General features: G+C 42.1%; 1 protein-coding gene across 1 annotated transcript; it reads right to left on the reverse strand.

Moving 5' to 3' along the window:
• Positions 1-1,495: 1,495 nt before the first annotated feature.
• CD180 (CD180 molecule) lies at positions 1,496-15,798 on the reverse strand. Its single transcript, XM_065874355.1, has 3 exons — positions 15,550-15,798; positions 7,258-7,424; positions 1,496-3,268 (listed from the first exon to the last, which is right to left on the reverse strand). Exons 1-3 carry the CDS (start codon positions 15,637-15,639, stop codon positions 1,540-1,542), a joined length of 1,986 nt encoding a protein of 661 aa, XP_065730427.1. The 5' UTR covers positions 15,640-15,798; the 3' UTR covers positions 1,496-1,539.
• Positions 15,799-19,528: the final 3,730 nt, after the last annotated feature.

A 19,528-nucleotide genomic window follows, 5' to 3' on the forward strand; every position in this document is an offset into this window, starting at 1 on the left:
TAGGCTCCCGTGTAGTATTACACGAAAAAATCCCCTAAGACTGGCAAAGCATTTGCAGTGAAGGTTTATGGCTTTCCTTCACTATTCCTTTGTCTTTCCTGCTTTTCCTGGGAGTACAGAGGTAAAGAGCTGGTCCCCAAGTTTCTACTCTGTTCCACTAATATGCCCTCAACCTAAGGGCTAATCAATTCTCATTGGTTGTTAATCAATTTTTACGTTGGTATCCAATCAGAATTTTATAACTATAAGCTACTATCTCTAGCCTAAAATGGGTTATTCTGCTTAATCCAGGCCTTATAAATGCAACACCTGAGTACAAGAGCTCAACTCTGTTGTCTGCCAATGCAGATTTCAGAAGATCAAGCCCTGCATGGGTGTCACCCTTTGGACCTTGAGAAGAAGGCCTAAGTCATTACACTGCCAGCTTCCCTGTTCTCTCTCTGCATTTAATGATTTTGTCCCCTCTCTGTTGCTGGTACAATCTTTGCAATACCCCCAGCCTCAACAGAAACTACTGCTCACTGAGGCAGCTTACTGTGTTCCCAATGGTGAGTGTGCCGGGATGCTTTCTTTCCTCCACTAGTTTTTCATTGTAAATGTGCTATCTCAGTTGCTATCCCTGGTGAATAGGCTTTTGAGAGCTGGCCTGGGAGCCAAACCACCATTTATCTCATGGTTCCTGTGAGAAAGAAGCTTCTAAGGACCAGACATTCAAATGAGAAGAGCGTTTGGACCGCAGCCCACCTGTAAGTTAGGATCTGTAACATAATAAGAGCGAGAACACCAGGTAGGTAGAAAAAGTCTCCTTGGTTCTGAAGTGAGGATGGCCAATGTGCAAAACTCCTAAATCCTGGGGGAGGGGCATCCGGGCAGGGGTGTCTTTTTTTTTTTTTTTTTTTTCTTGGAGCTATTTGCACTGCAGAGGCATTGTAGAATCCTTGGAGAAGTAAGGATTAAGGAGGTTAACGAAGTCAATTTGATGGCAAGATTCATTTTTCAGCCTCTTCTTTTAAATTCTTTGTTTTCTCTTTGTCATTTAAAATAAGCTTTGAGACTTTATCTCCAACTTGTTTCCCAAATGGCTACATTACTGAGAACTCAGACCCAAGCACAATGCCCAAACTGTGGGGGAGAGAGCTGGGGAGCTGGGGTCCTTGGCACTGCCAAGCTGTGGGAGTTGATGACCTCCTTTTAGGGTCAAGGTGGGAGGTGCTTCAAAGGATGCTCATGAATGGAAGTGACGGCGTCCTAGTAGGTTACTCTCCCGGCCCTTCCCTGCCATGGGTCCTTCTCAACTTCTAGCCACCTTCCGTGTGAGGAAAAGGCTCTGTGTCTCTCACAGCTGCATCTGGCCCTCTGGCCCTAGTCAGTTTACCTTCCCGGGAGACTTACTAGTTCTGGGATTCAGCAAAGCACAGGGAATCCCTACCCAGCTCCAGGAACCCATCTGAAAAGTCTGGTCACTAACAAACAACAGTTCCTTTACTGAGGGCAATTTTGCTAAACATATTTATTTTCTATCTCTAGAAATCTTCAGCACTAAATGTGCTGGTATTTCCACCTAAGAAGAAATTTAACTGAAAATATGAGCAGAACGATGAGCAGGAATACGAAGACTACAAGAAAGAAAATGCCCATACCCGTCATCCCACAAGACAGTTTGACATCAGACAGCTTAACTCCCCTTAAAGGTGGGGGATTTGCACACACGGTCTCCTCCGAGCCCTCGAGTTTATGCAGGTTTTCTTTGTACCATGTTATGAAATGGATATTGGAGCAAGTGCAGTCCAGGGGATTGTGACTTAAATTAATGGTGCTCTGCTGAGACAAGGTGGGGAGGAGATGGAATGGGATGATGCGAATGTTATTGGCGGCCAGATTGAGGTAGATCCCCTTAAGAGGGCTGAGAGCATCCATGCCATCGCCTGTCAGGCTGTTGTGGCTTAAGTCTAAGTGGCTCATTTTCCCAAGGCCGTGGAATGCTTGCTGGTCTATGGAGAGGAGATCACAAGAGGATAAAATCAGAATCTCCAAGCTACTCACTGTCTGAAGTAGGTTGGTCTTTGAGATGCTCCCATCTTGAAAGCGATTCCCTTGTACGTTCAGATGCCGGAGATCCAGCAGGCCTTCTAGAAGGTGCCGATTGCTGGTATCAAGGAGGCAGTGAGAGAGATTCAGAACCCGCAGGAGATGGAGGTTTCGGAAAGGACTTTGTGAAGCCTTAACACGCAGGTGGGTATAGGCCAAATCCAGTAGTTCTAGCCAAGGACATTCTTTGAACGCCTGATCCTCGAGACCAAGGGGCTCATTGTAGCTCAGGTTTAAGTATTGCAAGTGGGGCAGGTTTTTGAGTTGCAGATTGCAACAGTCAGAAGCCTCAATATCACTGTGACTTAAATCAAGCCTCTGAAGATTTTCTAGTTTTTCCAAACACCTGGCACCGAGGTCAAGTCTCTTCCTGTTGCCTTTGACATAGAGGTCTGTAAGGGATGGGAAACTGGCAGCATTGATTTGACACAATTGGTCAAAACTATTTGCATTGAGAACTAATTTCTTGAGAGAGTTCATACCCTCAATTCCAGAGGGTAATCCTTTCAAGTGAGTTGCCGTCAGATCCAACTCCTGGAGTCCAGTGAAGCACCGAAATGTAGAAGGTGAGAAGCCATCGAAATGGTGCTTTTGTAGGTTGATGCTCTCAACAGCCATGTCACAAAGTCCCTCAAATGTGGCTGAAGTGAGGTGTTGGTCATCAGTGTCCTCAAATGTCCCCAGCCAAAGAGACTGAATAGTAGAGTTCTGTAGACCTTTCAATATAACAGATAAGTTGAGAGACCCTCCAAATTTCAAACTTTGAAAGATTTTTGAATTGAAAGCCCCAGGCTCAATGCCTTTAATGTCATTGCCATTGAAGTTGAGGCTTAGGTTCGTGGCCTGTTCCAGAGCGTTTATGTCTTTACTAGAGATGTAGTGTATAGCATTATTCTGAAAATCCAGGACTTTCAGATTCCGTGTTGGGAAGTTTTCTGGGAGATTAATGGAGGAAATACAGTTGCTTCCAAGATGCAAACTTTCCAAGTTTTCCAGGTTGTGCACTGGGATAAACTCAAGACTGGATATTCCTGTTTGGGTTAAGAAAAGATGCTTCAGCAACTTGGGCCCGGTAAGTGACGTTTCTGCCATGAATATCAGGGGATTTCCAGTTAACACAATGGTGTTCAGTTGATGATGGTTTTGAAAAGTATCTTCATGTACCCAGTTAATCTGGCACCTTAAAAAGATAACAGTATTTAATAAGAATTAATTAGGGAAAAGAAAAAAATTCTGTCACAGTGACCTATAGTAGCAAAGCCATCTTTTGTGTATAGTAAAAACAGTGTACATTATTATTCAAAGTAAAACATAATAAACTTTCTTCAGTACCCTTCAGATGGCCTGTTGAGTTAATGACTAGCCTCAGATCTGAACACTCTGATTTTGAATTTTTTTCCAGATATTTTACATTGAACTCTCAGAGGTTTGTGTTTGGAACAGCTTAGTGGTTTGATTGTAGGCAAAATCAAACTATTATTTACTATTATAAATGATATAAAATATGTCTTATATACTGCATAATATATAACATATGCTATGTAAAGTATGAATCTGTGTCATCCTGGGCAAGTCACAACTTTTTTCAACCTCAGTTTTTTCTTCTCTAAATTATAGCAACGATGATTACTTTGTAGAATGGTTGTGATTCAAATGGTATATATGAAAATGCCCCATAGAAATATGGAACACTAGAGGTTCAGAGAAACCCATCCTGATATTACACCTAAAAATACTGGATTTTATACACACACACACACACACACACAGCTCCCCTGAAGGTCAGTAAGGGAATTACTTAGAAATGCATTGTCAAAGGGAAGCTTGAATTCATAGTACCAAGGGAGTTCTGGAGCTAGTTTTGTCATATCTGTCAATATTTGCCAATCCCCAGTGGCCTAGAGCCTGGGTGTTAATGAGCCACATGGACCAGTGTCAGGAGACAAACTTGGGGACAGGATAGGAGGTCTTATCAAAACCTGCAAATTACCAAGACCCTCAAAGCATCCTTTCAATGGGTGACCTTAAAAAAGAAAACTCACAGAGGGAGACCTTTAGGATATGCTTTTGTCTTGGCCTTGGCTCTGGGTAGAACACAACAACAAGAACAACAACAAAAGTCTCCTCTGCGATCCTTTAACCAGAAGCTTCCACCTATGAGGACTGTAGCCTGAATTTATGCTACCTCTGTGGACTTCCCCAAAGAAACCCAAGTGGAAAATTTAGCTTAAAGCAGTTCCAGGATGGTAGTGACTTTAGGTAACTAGCAGAAGTAAAGAGAAACCTTTTCTGGAGTCATGTACTTACTTAATTTTTTATAAGAACTTTCAAATGTACATAAAAGTAAAGAGAATAGTACGATGAACTTCCATATATCTTTCACACAAATGCAACAATTCTCACATTTTTGCCATTTATGCTTCTTTGCTTCATCTATACCTACTTCTCTCTCCTAAATTATTTTATGTCAAATCCTAGGTTTCCATACATATTTCAGTATGCATCTCCAAAAAAATAGGCTTATTTTCCATAGCCATGATGCCATTGTCACACATGAAAATATTAATAATTCATTGGCATTATCTAGTTCCAGGAAAACATTTTAAACAAAGATTTACACAAAGTTCCACATGAAAAATGAGCTCAAAATAAAATTCACTAAACACATAAGGAAAACACATTAGCTTAAGTCAGCCAAAAAAAGAAGTTCTACAGAATCAGATTTTAAAAGGTAGCAGATGCCAAAGTTATCAGATATATCTGATAATGTGTATGTATATATATATATATCATATATATGTATATATATGATATATAAAGAATATATTACATAGCTGATATGTATTGAATATTATCAGAACATATAATAAAGATGCTTTTGTCAAACATATGTTTGATATGGTTTTTTTTTGTTTTGTTTTGTTTTTTGTGGTACACGGGCCTCTCACTGTTGTGGCCTCTCCCGTTGCGGAGCACAGGCTCCGGACACACAGGCTCAGCGGCCATGGCTCACGGGCCCAGCCGCTCCGCGGCATGTGGGATCTTCCTGGACCGGGGCAGGAACCCGTGTCCCCTGCATCGGCAGGCGGACTCTCAACCACTGCGCCACCAGGGAAGCCCTGTTTGATATGTTTAAAGGTAACACCAAGAACCAAAAGTATGATGAAGGAAAAAATATTAAAACTGATCTCACATATTTGTAAAATGAAGAATCAGTGAAACTTATTGAAGTGGGAGAAGTTAATAATTGAAATTATAAGCCAATGGATAGTTTATACAGGAGATTAAACACAGCTGAAGAGGATATTAATGGACTAGGAGTAAATATGAGAAAATTACCTAGAATGTAGTCCAAAAAACAAAGAGTTGGAAAACAAGAAAGAGAGATTAAGATATATAAAGGACAGATAAGAGGATGCAATATAAGTCTCATCAGAGATCCAAAGAAGATACAGGAGTGAATGGGGGCAAACCGGAGTTCAAATTGATAGTGGCTAGAATATTTTAGAATTGATGAAAGACGCCAATCTCAGATTCAAGGAGCCTGACAATCTACACAGTGCATCACTGTGATATTACAGAATTCCAAGGACAAAGCGAAGCTATTCGAAATGTCCAGAGAAGAAAAGACAGATTGCCAACGTGCGAACGACTAGACAGATAGATGACCTCCCAACAGCAACAGTGGGAGACTGGAATGATAGCCTCAAAGGGCCGAGAAAAAAACAACTGTCCACCTAGGATCATACGCCAGAAAATGCTATCTTTCAAGAATCAGAGTGAAATAAAGATATCTTCAGAAAAACAAAAACTGAGGGAGTTGACTGCTAACAGACACTCACTAAAGAAATGTCTAAGGAGGTGCTTTAGGAGAAAGGAAAATGATTCCAGAGAGGAAGATCTGAAAAGCAAGACAGAAGAATGAGAAAAGGGGATAGAGAGCAAGTTAGTAAAGCTAAGGACACCACGCCTGTGTTAAGCGATAAAAACAGTGCCTCATTTGTGGCCAGATAACAGGTGGGGAGGGGAGCAGAGGAGGAGGTTTTAGAAAGTATGAGGTCCTATTTTGATCACTTTTTCAAAATAGCAGTAGAGGAAACTAATAAAAGTCCTTCAGCTACAAAAGCTATCCTGGCCCAACACTTCTTAAAAATGTGGTCAAACTCATCTCATCTGAAAATGAGAAATGGTAAAGGAGAGGGAAAGTAAATTTCTTTGTGGCAAAGCTAGGTAGGTAACAGAAAGATCTGAAAGGGCAAGGCTTTCTCTCAGTTGTATCTAACGGAGTCTTGGCTGGGAGGTAGCCTAGGGTTATTTGGGGGACTCTGGACTGGGAGTCAGGAAAGCAGAGTCCCAGTTTCCTTCCCGTGTGACCTTAAGCAAGCTCATAAAATCTCCTTGAACCTCTGTTTTCCCATCTAACACAAGTGGGATGGCAGTAAGTACCATACCTACCTCCCACTGGTGGTTATGCAGATGTGAACGTACAGTTCTATGTATGTGAATACTCTCCTGCTCTGTAGAAGCTTAAGTTGAAGGACCAAAGTAGAATAAGTAGAGCTGCTGCAAGGGGTGCAGACCTCATCCACATACGGAGCCCCTTCCCCCATTACACACACACACACACACACACCCCAGCTGCATTTCCCTTTCACTCTCTTCCCTTATTTTCTTATGATACTTCTGCCTGCTGGTTCACAAGAGCTGGTTCAGCATTTAGAATCCTAATTCTGCCTCTGAAACCAAATAATGGAACTCTTTTTTACCAACTTTCAGGAAAAAATTAGTAGATGGCATGTATTTCTCCTCTAATTTTTTTCTTAAAATGTCACACCCATTAAGAGTCAACTATGTTAAAATATACGATGATGTGGCGTCTGATTTAGTAGAAGATTTATTTTCAGTTTTGTTATTGATATTCCTTAGAACTTCATAAACAGCACTGCTGACACAATCTAGTTTGAGAACAAGCCGCTTTCCTCTCCATTGATTGGTGCTTATTTAAATTATATTTTACCTGTATAAAAATATTTCATGGGAAAGGGCAAACATGCAGAATAAGCATGTTGTCCCTGTGCCCCAAAAGAAGGTTGTGGAAACAATTTGAATGCAAGTTGTGTTTTGACCTAAGTGAGACATCAAGCACACGCAAGGAACGCAGATACATACCTGGTCAAATCCAAGAAGATAAGATTTATGAGTCTGCTGAAGGTTATATTTTGAATTGCAGGCAAGAAGTTAAAGCCGAATTCCAAAAATTCTGTTGTATTTGGTAGAGTGTCAGGAATCTCTCTGAGACCTAAATTTTCACAGTTATATGTCTTGTTGGCTTCTCTCTGATGAGAGAAACAATGTAAATTAATATCAGACAGTATATGGTATATGGTTGACTATCTAGCAGAATTACATGTTTTATCCTTTGAGCAGCAGTCTTACTTCTAGGAATCTTCACCAAATATAATACTTGGAAAAACACAAAATGACTTATGCATAACATTATTCATTTTAGTATTTTTTTACAATAGCAAAATATTGGCAATAATCAGATTATCCATCCACATAGGACCACTTGAACAAAATATGGTATATTCACTGAATGGAGCCCTGTGTAGCTGAAAAAAGGATAAGCATGATCTCCATAAACTGATAATGGAGTGATATACAGGTTTATCGTAAGGTGAAAAAAGCAAGGTGCAGAACGTCTATTAGTATATATTGTATATGGTATACAGTATGCTACCTTTTGTGTGAGGAAGGTATGTGTGTATTTTCCTACATTTACAAGAAGAAACCATGGGGAAAAACCGCAAACTGGTTATATTTAAGGGAAAGGAAGGAACCAGATGGAGGAGCGGGGATGAAAACAAGGCTTCCCTGAGCGCAATTTTATAGTTTTGATTTTGGATGCATGGAAATGTTTTCTTTCACTTTGAAACAAACAAATCAATTCTAGATTAGCTTTGACAAAAGAATATGATCAGATATTACATTCTTTGTGGTGTGATGCAGTATGAAGTACACAGCACCATCTATGAAGTATTGCCAAAAACATTTAACCTTAAATCCAATCAAGACTTTAGGCCTAACTTTCAGTCTATACGTGATTTGGGGGATTTCAGGTAAACAGCACCACAAGGTAGCAGTCAGCCAAAGGCAGAAGGTGGAGCATTCCATAGCATGACTGACTTCGTTTTATCAACATGTGAGTGATGTTTGGCGGAAGTGGAGAGCAAGGGGGTGAGACGAGAGAGGAGGCTGCTCTTATAAAAAGAGACAGATACAAAAGCTACTTCAGAGACATGACCAAAAGATAATAGAATAGCCCTTCTTTTCTAAATTTTTTATTGAAGTATACTTGACTTACAATGTCATGTTAGTTTCTGGTGTACATCAAAGTGATTCAGTTATACATATATGTATGTGTGTATATATATTATATATATATATATATATTCTTTTCCATTATGGTTTATCACAGGGTATTGAATATAGTTCCCTGTGCTATACAGTAGGACCTTGTGGTTTATCTGTTTTATATAAAATCGTTTGCATCGGCTAATCTCAAACTCCCACTCTAATCCTCCCTCACCGCTACTCCCTTGGCAACCACAAGTCTATTCTCTATGTCTGTGAGTCTGTTTCTGTTTTGTAAATAAGTTCATTTGTGCTGTATTCTAGATTCCATGTATAAGTGAAATCAATGGTATTCGTCTTCTTCTTTAAGACCTACTTAGTATGATAATCTCTAGGGTCCATCCATGTTACTGCAAATGGAATTATTTCATTCTTTTTTATGGCTGAGTAGTATTCCATTTTATATATATATATATATATATATATATATATATATATATATATACTACATCTTCTTTATCCATTCATCTGTTGATGGACATTCATGTTGCTTCCATGTCTTGGCTGTTGTAAATAGTGCTGCAATGAATATTGGAGTGCAGGTGTCTTTTCAAATTATAGTTTTGTCTGTACATATGCCCAGGAGTGGGATTTCTGGATCATATGACATAGAGTAGCCCTTCTTTAGATGCTGATTCAAATAAAGCATTTGGGAAAAGACATTTTATCAGGGAACTTTGAATGAGGACAGGATATTAGAGAATACTAAGAAACTGTGAATTTTGTTAATAATAATGACCTTGCCGTTATGTAGGAGAAATGTTCTTATTTTGAGTTGCATTTTGAAGGATTTAGAGGCAAAATGACATGGTGCTTGGGATTTGCTTTAAAATACTTTGGCAAGAAAGGAAGGAGTGGATAGCGGAAATCAGTAGGCAAAGCGTTGATGGTTGTTGAATGTGGAGTGATGCACGCAAGGTTCCCTGTAACTAAGTGCTTTTGTACATATTTAGAAATTTTCTTAATACAACCTCTTTTAAAAAGAACTAGCAGCATGGCACAGATCTTAGGTCATGGGTCTTGTAATCTTGAAGAATGACTGAGTTTTAAATCTCTGGAACTGTAGGCTGCTGGTACCAGACCTAACATTTGGGCACAGCCCTGCACATAAATTCACAGGACTTCCTCATTCCGGGTCCCAGGAGAGTCAAGTGTTCTGACGTCTGTTGTTTACTGCTTGCTAGAAGTGCAAACTCAAGTTATAGATCTTGGCCTAACTAGGTAAAAATGGGAAGGGGTTAGTTAGAAGCCTATAGAATTGTGGGCTCGTAATTTATCTGGATGATGCCTTAGGGTAAAGGATCGTGGGGCAGGTATGAAGGTCTGTTGGGGTATATTTTGCATGGGGAGGCTCCAGGGAAGGAAAGAAATGATCTCCAAGAAGAGTACACTTGGGGATACAAAGAAGAAAGACATCCCAGAACCATAGGCCATCTCTCAGCTCATCTCAGGCTCCATGTGATTTCATCCAACCTTTCAGGCCCTGCTTTCTCTGTGCCACACAGGGGTCTCACTAGATGCCCCATTGAGATTGCCCTGGACTGGGAAAGACCTGCCCCATGAAAGTCTAAATCAGCAGCTGTCCTCATCCTGAGTTGCAAACAGGTCTGCTTAGTTAGAAACAGAAGATGGCACACATCCGCCTTTGCTCTGAAGTGTGACATTTTAGAGGTGTTGCTAATTTAACTGCTTTTTCCTGTATTCACTCCAACTTCTGATTAGTTGGGCACTTTTTTGTAGGTACAGTGAACATGCTCATTTACAGGAAATCACTGGTTTTCTTCTATATTGTGACAATATTAAGAAAGCCACTGATTTCTTGTAATCCATAATTGTTTCATAGACCCAAAGCCCTTCAGGCAGTGCCACAAATCTACATAATGCCCTTGAAATGCACACTTTGCATTTAAAACATATTTGATTGACTGGTGGGGGAAAACACATGCTGCTAGACCCCTCTTTGGTCCCCCCCTGAACATGGAAGACCTAGAGAGAAGATGTATGTGCGGCTGCTAAGGTCTGGATTAGCTTTGAGGAGACGTTTTTCTTTTCTGGTCTCCACTGGCATAGCTGATGTCATATATACGTGGAGAAAGGGGGCCTTTTCTCAATTCATCTCACTCTCTTCTGGTCCTTTAGCAAAAGGCTCGACGTTGGCAATTCCCTCCTTTTCCAGAATATAATGTGCCCGTGACAACTAAATTGTATGCTTTACTAAGCACTTCACTGCATTAATGTGATTCCCAAAGTTGGAATGGAGTACTAGCTCTCCTGAGCCAGTGGCCTGAGGGAGCGCCTAGCAAATAGAAAGGAATAGCTCAGTTTCAACCCAGTGAAAACCCAAGGACCAGTGCATGACACTTCCCGGGAGTACTGGGAAGTCCACCACCACGAGCCTGGGTCGTAACATTCAATAATCTCTAGTTACATAAACTGCAATGAACTATCTGCCCTTGATTCCTAAAGAAAGAGGCAAATGACAAGAACTGCAGCTCATAAGAAAATTTGAAAACCAAACACATTTCAGAGACTGTTCTGGGCTCTTGTGCCACGGCTTTCACAGCCACACTCCCGTACAATCACTGCATCTCATTTCCGAGTCTCTTTTGTCTCCTGTAATCTGAAATGATTCTTCAGCCTTTCCTGGTCTCTCCTGGCATTGATTAATTTTTTTTAAGAACCCAAGCTCATAGTTTGCAGAATGTTACTCCTTTGGGGTTTGTATGTTTCCTCATGATTTGATTCAGGTTATACATTGTTCATAGAACTATATCAGTGAGATTGTTATCTTATTCACTGTCAGTTTTCACAGCAAAACTTTCTCGGGGAGAGTTCTGATAGCATAGCACAGGATTCCCGGGCAGCAGAATGATAATACAACGGAGCAGGAAAGGACAGGGTGTAAAAGAGGATTGCTGGGTCCTGACTGTGTGGCCACTGCCATTTTGCCCAGGGCTGGGCCAGCTGTGAGGACCATGGGTTCAGTTGCTTTTCTAGGCAGACACCCACCACCGCTTTTGTAGCTCCTGTGGTTTCTCTGAGCCCCACGTGACCACTTCTTATAGACCCAGACTTCATCGCTAGACCTCAGTCTAGGGTCAGTTTCCAAAGTCACTTTCTCATTCTTCTGCTTTGGCCATTCCATCGCAGACAGGACCCTTCTGGATGTGAACTTAGGCAGCCAGCAGGGCTGAGACAAAGCCAGCTGGTATTCAGGACAACTGCCCCATGCCCGTCCCTAATCCATATCATGGGCATTTGCACTGGGACCTGTGCCGGTCACTTCATCTCCAGCTCCGCCTCAGAGCTGTGCCTTTACACAGAGCAGGACTCCCAAGTGCTGCATCTTTGTCTGCAATCCCTTTTCCCTCCAGGTATTCATTTGCATTTTTTCAATCAGGATCTTATTTTGCTTCTTTCTGCTGCATCTCTAACCCCCTGCCATTCCACAATATTTTCTCTCCTCACAAGTGCTGAGATCATTTTCTGATTTCAAATTCTCTGAGTTTCACGCAAGTGCTAATCCCACTTGTTGGGATGTCTCCTCTGCACTTGGTACCCACAGCAGCCAGCTCCGCCGGGCACGAGGAGTCTGGGACACTGAACCCCAGCTCACCCTCGGTGATCACTCCTCTATCCAGAGATAGCAATTTGACTGAGCCAAATCACAGAGTAATAATGACTCTCTGAAAATAAAACAAAACACTCCCAAGAGGTCACAGCCCTAAAACTTGGTTGTCAGTCTAACTCCTCCAGGCAAGGGGCACTCCAATTATAAGTGGTTCTTTTTCTGTGTGTCTTGAGGCAGACTGCCCAGGTTCAGATTCCAGCTCTCAACTACCAAGCTGTGTTCTCTGAGCCTCCTTTTTTGCCCAGCTGTAGATCGAGGATAATAACCCCTGTTGGCAGACCAACTCTGAGGATTAATGAGGTAATAATGTACGTCACTCTCACAAGAAAAGTTAGCATTTCCCTGGATCATCAAAACATCATTGTCATCGTCTAGAGCTATTGGGAAGCCCTTGTATCCATGAACTTGGAGCTCTCTTAAAATAGAGCTCTACTTAAACACTCTCCCCATACCTAGACCCAAAAGACTGTCTCCTACCGTGGTTTTAAGGGGACAGAATAGTCAAGATGAGCCCATTTGAAATGAGGAGGCATGCCTGCACTCGCAAGCAGTTATTCAAGAGCACATCTAAAATGTTACCTGAGTCCAAATCACAGAACACTGAATTCCAGCTACTCTTTGCATATTGGTCAGCCTCCAAAAACCTGGTCATAGATCTAATTTTGTTACTTACGGTACACATACCTACATGAATACACACACAGAGCATTTAATCATGGAAGGTTCTGTGTGGAGTATTTACGGGTGTTTGTTATAATATTTTTAGAATATTTTAGAATTTGTCAAGGTTTGACATTTTTTTTCAAACAAAAAGTTTTATTAAAAAATTCATCCTGGGGCTTCCCTGGTGGCACAGTGGTTGAGAGTCCGCCTGCCGATGCAGCGGACACGGGTTCGTGCCCCGGTCCGGGAGGATCCCACATGCCGTGGAGCGGCTGGGCCCGTGAGCCATGGCCGCTGAGCCTGCACATCCAGAGCCTGTGCTCCACAACGGGAGAAGCCACAACAGTGAGAGGCCTACGTACTGCAAAAAAAAAAAAAAAAAATTCATCCTGACTCTTACCTCACATCATAGGCAAAAAGCAATTCCAGATGGACTGTAAATGTACATGTGAAACTTAGAAATAAATACCAAATGATAAAACTTCCAGAAGAAAACATAGGATAATATCTCCATGGCCTTGCGTTGGCAAAAACTTCTTTTATTTTTAAGTTATTTATCTATCTATCTGTCATCTGTCTATCTATCTATTTATTTAGGCTGCGCTGACTCTCCACTGCTGTGTGTGGGCCTCTCACTGCTGTGGTCTCTCCCGTTGAGGAGCATGGGCTCCAGGCGGGTGGGCCCCATCAGTTGCCGCGCGTGGGCTCAGTAGTTGTGGCTCGCGGGCTCTAGAGCACAGGCTCAGTAGCTGCGGCACGAGGGCCCAGCCGCTCCCCGACATGTGGGACCCTCCCGGACCAGGGATCGAACCCGCATCCCCTGCATTGGCAGGCGGACCCCCAACCACTGTACCACCAGGGAAGTCCCGGCAAAAATTTCTTAAACAGAACAGATATGCACTGAAAATAAACAAAGGAACAATGATAAATCAAGCAATATTACAATAAAAGGTTTCTGTTCATCAAAAAATGTCAAGAGAGTGAAAAGGCAAGCCACAGAGTGGGAGAATATATTTGTAATGTGATAAAGAACCTGTATCCAGAATACATGAAGAACCACTACAAGAACAAAAAACAAAATACAGACAACGTAAGAGAAAATGGGCCAGAGACTTGAAATAGGCACTTACACACACACACACACACAAACACACACAAGGATACATAAATATACTCTATTTATCAGGAAAATTAAAAATCCCAGTGAAATACCACTATCCATCAGAAGAGCTAATGTTCTTAAACAAACAATAGCAAATGTCAGTGAGGCTGTAGGGCAATCAGAACTCATATCCATTGCTGGTGAGAATAAATGGGTACCAACCCATTGAAAAACTGTTTGGCAATATTTACTGAAGTTAAACATATGGGTACCCTATGACCAAACACATCTACTCCCTATTATACACGTAATAAATATTTGTTTACTAAAGACCTAGGTAAGAATATCCAAAGCAGCAACATTCATAATAGGCAAAAAATTGAAAACAATGCAAATGTCCACTAACAGTAGAATGTATAAATAAATAGTTTCACTAATAAAACAGAATACCATTCAGTGATTAATGGAGCACATGATGGCTGCACACAACATCATATATAAATATCACGCGTTTGATATTGAGTGGAAGCAGCCAGACACAGAAGGGTACACTCTGTATGGTCTCATGTACACAAAATTCAAAAAGAGGCAAAGTCAATTTTTGGTGATATAAGTGAGAGTACTGGATGGTCTTGGGGGCTAGTGACTGGGAGGAGACATGAGAGGGCTTCTGAGGTGCTGAGAAAGTTCTGTTTCTTGATCTGTGTGCTGCTTACATGGATGTGTTCACTTGGTGAGAACTCATTGAGCTCTACACTTAGGACTGGTGAGCTTTTCTGTATGTATATTTTACTTCAATAAAAAATTTACTGGGGCTTCCCTGGTGGCGCAGTGGTTGGGAGTCCGCCTGCCGATGCAGGGGACACGGGTTCGTGCCCCGGTCTGGGAAGATCCCACATGCCGCGGAGCGGCTAGGCCCGTGAGCCATGGCCGCTGGGCCTGTGTGTCCGGAGCCTGTGCTCCACGGCGGGAGAGGCCACAACAGTGAGAGGCCCGCGTACCGCAAAAAACAAAACAAACAAAAAACAAACAAACAAAAAAAAAAAAACAAAAAAAAAATTTACTGAACTCAAAACAAAACCAAACCCTTGTTTTCAGGATAGGGCCTGATAAATTCATGGTGGTCACATGAGCATATATACAGTATGTGTTCATTTTGCTGAAACTGAAGAGGAAGAATGAATGAGGAAAGGAAAACAAGAGGAAGGAGTGGGCAAGCTGGAGTGAATTTCACCTGAAAAAGTGCCAAACCGTTAAATCAAAAGCTTCCTCTCCTACCACTTCTACTTTATCTCACCTTTTTGAAGCAGGACTCTGGGGAAGTGGCCATGTGCTGGGAGGTTGGACAAACGCTCCTCCATGCTAGGGAGCAGGTTTGGAGGTCTGCTCTTTGCACTGGGACCCTGTTGACATCTTATGTCCCAACTGGGATTATTTGGGGGAAATTGTTTGCAGAGGAAAACAACCCTCACTTCTTCCTACTATGAACCTTTGAGATCATCTCCCCGGCTGAGTTTTTGGTTCCTTTTTCACTGTAAAGAAAAACTCCTGCACACCTCGTTGCCCTTTTAAGGCTCGGACAGGACTGCACGCCGAATCTCAACATTTCCAGGTGGTTTAATCGGGACAAAGACAAATAGTTTGGACTCACCTCAGTGCACATTGGATCTGAGGAGGTGACGACTTTACAGCTGGCAGAAATCAGCACTGCCAACAGGAAGCAGCCGACGCGGGGAGCCATCACAGGACCGAGGCAACCCAGTTTGGTAGGGTTAGCTAATGCCTGGAGCTGACAAATCGAATCAAGCTATGATGGCCTCGATAATCTGGCAGCCAGAGAGTGCTCAGAAGGGTAATCTGAGAACAAGAAATGCCGTTGACGGCTCAGCATTTCGTGGCTTTTTGCTGCAAAAAAGGGGAAGTCCTTTCTGCATAGTACCCATTCTTGCTAAAAATAGCTGAGCACCCAGCCTCAGAATGGCCCAGTGCATTTCCTGGCCAACATGAATCAGTTGCGTAGTTCGTTTTGGCTGGTCACATGGACTCTCAGGGTCATGGTTCCTAGTGACCCTAGGCGAGCTTCAATGGTTTGGCCAGCTCCAACAGCTTCTGGTCCCTTTCCATCGGAGAGGTTGTGGGAGCAGAAGTCTGTCCTCACGGAGGAGGCCACCTTGTTAGCTGGCCTAGGTGAGTGACCAGGAGAGGTGCTGGGGCACACTGGAAGGGCAGAGCACTCTGTGGGGGGCAGAGGGAAAGTACCCTGCAGTGGCACCTGCTGGAGCTGGGAACTAGGGCAAGAGGGAGCAGGGTCATCCCAGAAAGGGAGTGGAGCTGCTGCCTTGGCCACCTTCACAGTACCCACTTCTGGTCTTGGTACAGGAGGAGGACAAATCCATCCCTTGACCCCGTGATTCAGGCCTGCTAAAGCGGCTGGAGTGGAATCCCCTCTTGTTCCCTCCCAAGGTGACCCAGGGGAGTAGAGGCCACTGCCATATACAGAGCAGTCTGACTAAGAGAGAGAAGAGTTAAGGGTGCCAGCCTTGGCTCTATTTTTTCTTAGAAATACCTTCAAAACAGGATTGCAACTACCCTCATTATGATGCAAGATATGGTAGTGACTAAAGAAAGTTAAAGTTCATGTATTCCTCACTGGGCTGACATTGTCTGTTCTCCAGTCCTTTGACATATAGGAGATATTTGGTATTACTGTCCTCCCATGCCATTTCTAAGAGCCAATTCTTAGCATCAGAGTTCACAATACCTTGAGAGAATAATACTACTACCACTACTGTGTTACAACTACTAATATGATAATTATAGTAGCTACCATTCATTGAGCACATATTATGTGTCTAAGTAGGTTTTCTTTTGTTTTATAGATATCTCCTTATCATATACTCTATCAAAGAGGTGCTATTATTTCCCCCATTTTATAGATGTAGAAACTGATGCTTAGAGGAATAAATGACCTCTCCAAGACCACACAAGTAGAAGGTGGTAGATTAGGGCTTCAGATCCAGACAGTCTCACTGCAGAGACTGTGCTATTACTCCTGATAGTTTAAGAAAGGATTTTGCCTCCTGAAAAAGCTGAAGAGTGTGCGGTGTGAAGAAAGTTCTTCATCTGGAGATTTCAAAGCAGATGCGAAAAAGCAGGGGGTGGTTAGAGAAACTATGTAGTTGGCACTGTGCTAGGGCTACTACAAATAATTAGACTTTTCTGGTCACCCTTAAAACGCCATCCTCATCAACAAAACACCTTCAAAGATGCTTTTGGCGAAACGCCGTCCAAGCAAACCCAGACTGATGGCAACCACCTTGCTTTGAAAAAGACACGCATCACAGTGTCATGGAAGAGTTCTTGGACTGAAAAGAGATCTACTTTGAAGCCTCAGACCCATCATTTACCAACAGAGCAAACCTGGGCAAGTCATTTGACTTTTCTGAGTCTATTTCCCATCTGAATAATAAAACAAGAATTCCAATTCCTGTTTTGCCAACATCGCAGAGAAATTATGAGGATCCAATGGGATCATTTACATGAAAATACTTTCTTAACCTCAAAGTCCTACATAAATGTGAAGAATGTGAGGCAGAGACTCCTCTGAGTAACCAATTCCAACGTCATGTAAATATCACTCTCAGGAAATTGTCTCCTGCCCCAGAGACATTCAAAAGGCCTATTACTTTCCCTCTTAAACACAGGTTTGATGGCTCAGTTAAGGCCGTAAGATTTTGTCATTTTTCTGAGGATACACTATCTGCATATGATTTGCATATGTTTGCATAATGGATTCAAAAGACTCACTACAAGTGCATAAGAGTAAAAGAAAATATTTGAATATGAGTGACCTTCTGCCACAGCATTCAAATCAAATATTCAGGACATAAATACCCTGAAATATGAAATAGATTAAAATTTAAACTATTGCAAACAGATGGGAAGATAAGTTGTTGAGTTTGGAGGCAAGAATGAAACCCTTATTTGATTCCAGGTTGTAAAGAATCGCATACTCTTAAAGGTCACCCCATCCAAATGATTTTCATGCCTGAATTTTCTCCTCCACACCTCTTACCCCACCCATTTCCATGGACAAAACATACACATTACATTATCTTCCAGTCTTTCCTGAACTGCCTCAGGTGACAGAAAGCTTACTATCTCCCAATGAATTATTTTGGCAAATTTTGACCGTTTAAAAGGTTTTATATTATGGTGAACTGCTAAAGTCTTTCTCTAACTTCCCCACAATTGTCCTTGTTTCCTCAGGCCAGCAGGACAAGTTCAAGACCTTTTACTACTTGACAGTCCTTAAGGTATTTGAAAATGATTATTATGTACCTGAACTATCCCCTTTCTAGGTTAAAAATCTCTAGTTCCTTCAGCTGTGTCACAAGTTCATGCATTATAGTCCCAAACAGTCTCTTTATCTGAATATTTTCCAAATCTCCCAAGAAAGGCACTGACTGAGTTGAATTCTGTTCCTAGCTTTGCCATTAACTAGTTGTGTGTGGCTGCGAAATTTCCTCATCTGCAAAATGATGGAGTTGAACTATTTATAAGGCACTTCATCTAAAAATCCCATTATTGGGGCTTCCCTGGTGGCGCAGTGGTTGAGAGTCCACCTGCCGATGCAGGGGACACGGGTTCGTGCCCCGGTCCGGGAAGATCCCACATGCCGCGGAGCGGCTGGGCCCGTGAGCCATGGCCGCTGAGCCTGCGTGTCCGGAGCCTGTGCTCCGCAACGGGAGAGGCCACAACAATGAGAGGCCCGTGTACCGCAAAAAAATTAAAAAAAAATTAAAATCCCATTATTCTATTTCAAAACAATGATTTCCATTTTACTTATCTAACAGTCATTGGCTTGAGCCAATAAAATAGAGTTACATTGGCTCTTTGTTGACAATCGCTCTTTCTTTACTAATGGAGGTGGTCTTACCCCTTCCACAAATATAAAAAATAGAGAGGTTTGGCTGGAGCTATGGGCATCATATCATGACTGCTGCAATCTTAATTCATTCACAGTGCCATTTAGGGATGGACTGCTGTTACCTGTTACAAGGACTAGGTTTTGCAGAGATACAGAGAGGGAAAGGAGAAGATGAGAAAAGGCACCGGTAACTCATTTATTTCTACAGACTGGTACCCATGTCAGTGGGGAAACAACAGATCTGTGGACCCCAGAAGTTTTCATGAAGTTCAAGTACCCTTATATTACATATTTACATACAAACCCCAAACCATTCTTTGTTGTTGCTGTATTCTGTCTTGTTTTGCACCAGGTTTCCATACAGTTCATCCCTAGTGTCAGCTGTCACCCATGGGTGACTCCATAGAACCCCCAATTTCATGTCTGGGAGACCTGTGAACTCACTTTCCTGTGTTTCAAGGCGATTATAGCCTGGGGAGCGATGTGAGGTCCTTGGATACCTTGTCTGGCTCTTTATGCCTTTTCTTAGCAATGACCCGACGGCTAGTTTGTTTTCTTCCAAGGGTGTGCAAACCAAAATATGCTTTTGTGATCCAACTTTAGCAAAGAACTAGATGTTTAATATCTGTTGTAGCTTATGGGCACCAGTTGGTATTAAACTGTCCTTTTTTTATTTTCTTCTTGTACATTTAGTTTTTGT

Source organism: Phocoena phocoena, chromosome 3, assembly GCF_963924675.1.
Source record: "Phocoena phocoena chromosome 3, mPhoPho1.1, whole genome shotgun sequence".
Classification (NCBI taxonomy): Eukaryota; Metazoa; Chordata; class Mammalia; order Artiodactyla; family Phocoenidae; genus Phocoena; species Phocoena phocoena.

Excerpts from the sequence above, each read along its gene's own strand:
- CD180 (XM_065874355.1), bottom strand. The coding sequence starts at position 15,639 with ATGGCTCCCCGCGTCGGCTGCTTCCTGTTGGCAGTGCTGATTTCTGCC. Across the intron at positions 7,425-15,549 it reads CAGATCCAATGTGCACTGAG|AGAGAAGCCAACAAGACATA; the intron begins GTGAGTCCAAAC and ends TTCTCTCATCAG. Across the intron at positions 3,269-7,257 it reads ATCTTCTTGGATTTGACCAG|GTGCCAGATTAACTGGGTAC; the intron begins GTATGTATCTGC and ends TATCTTTTTAAG.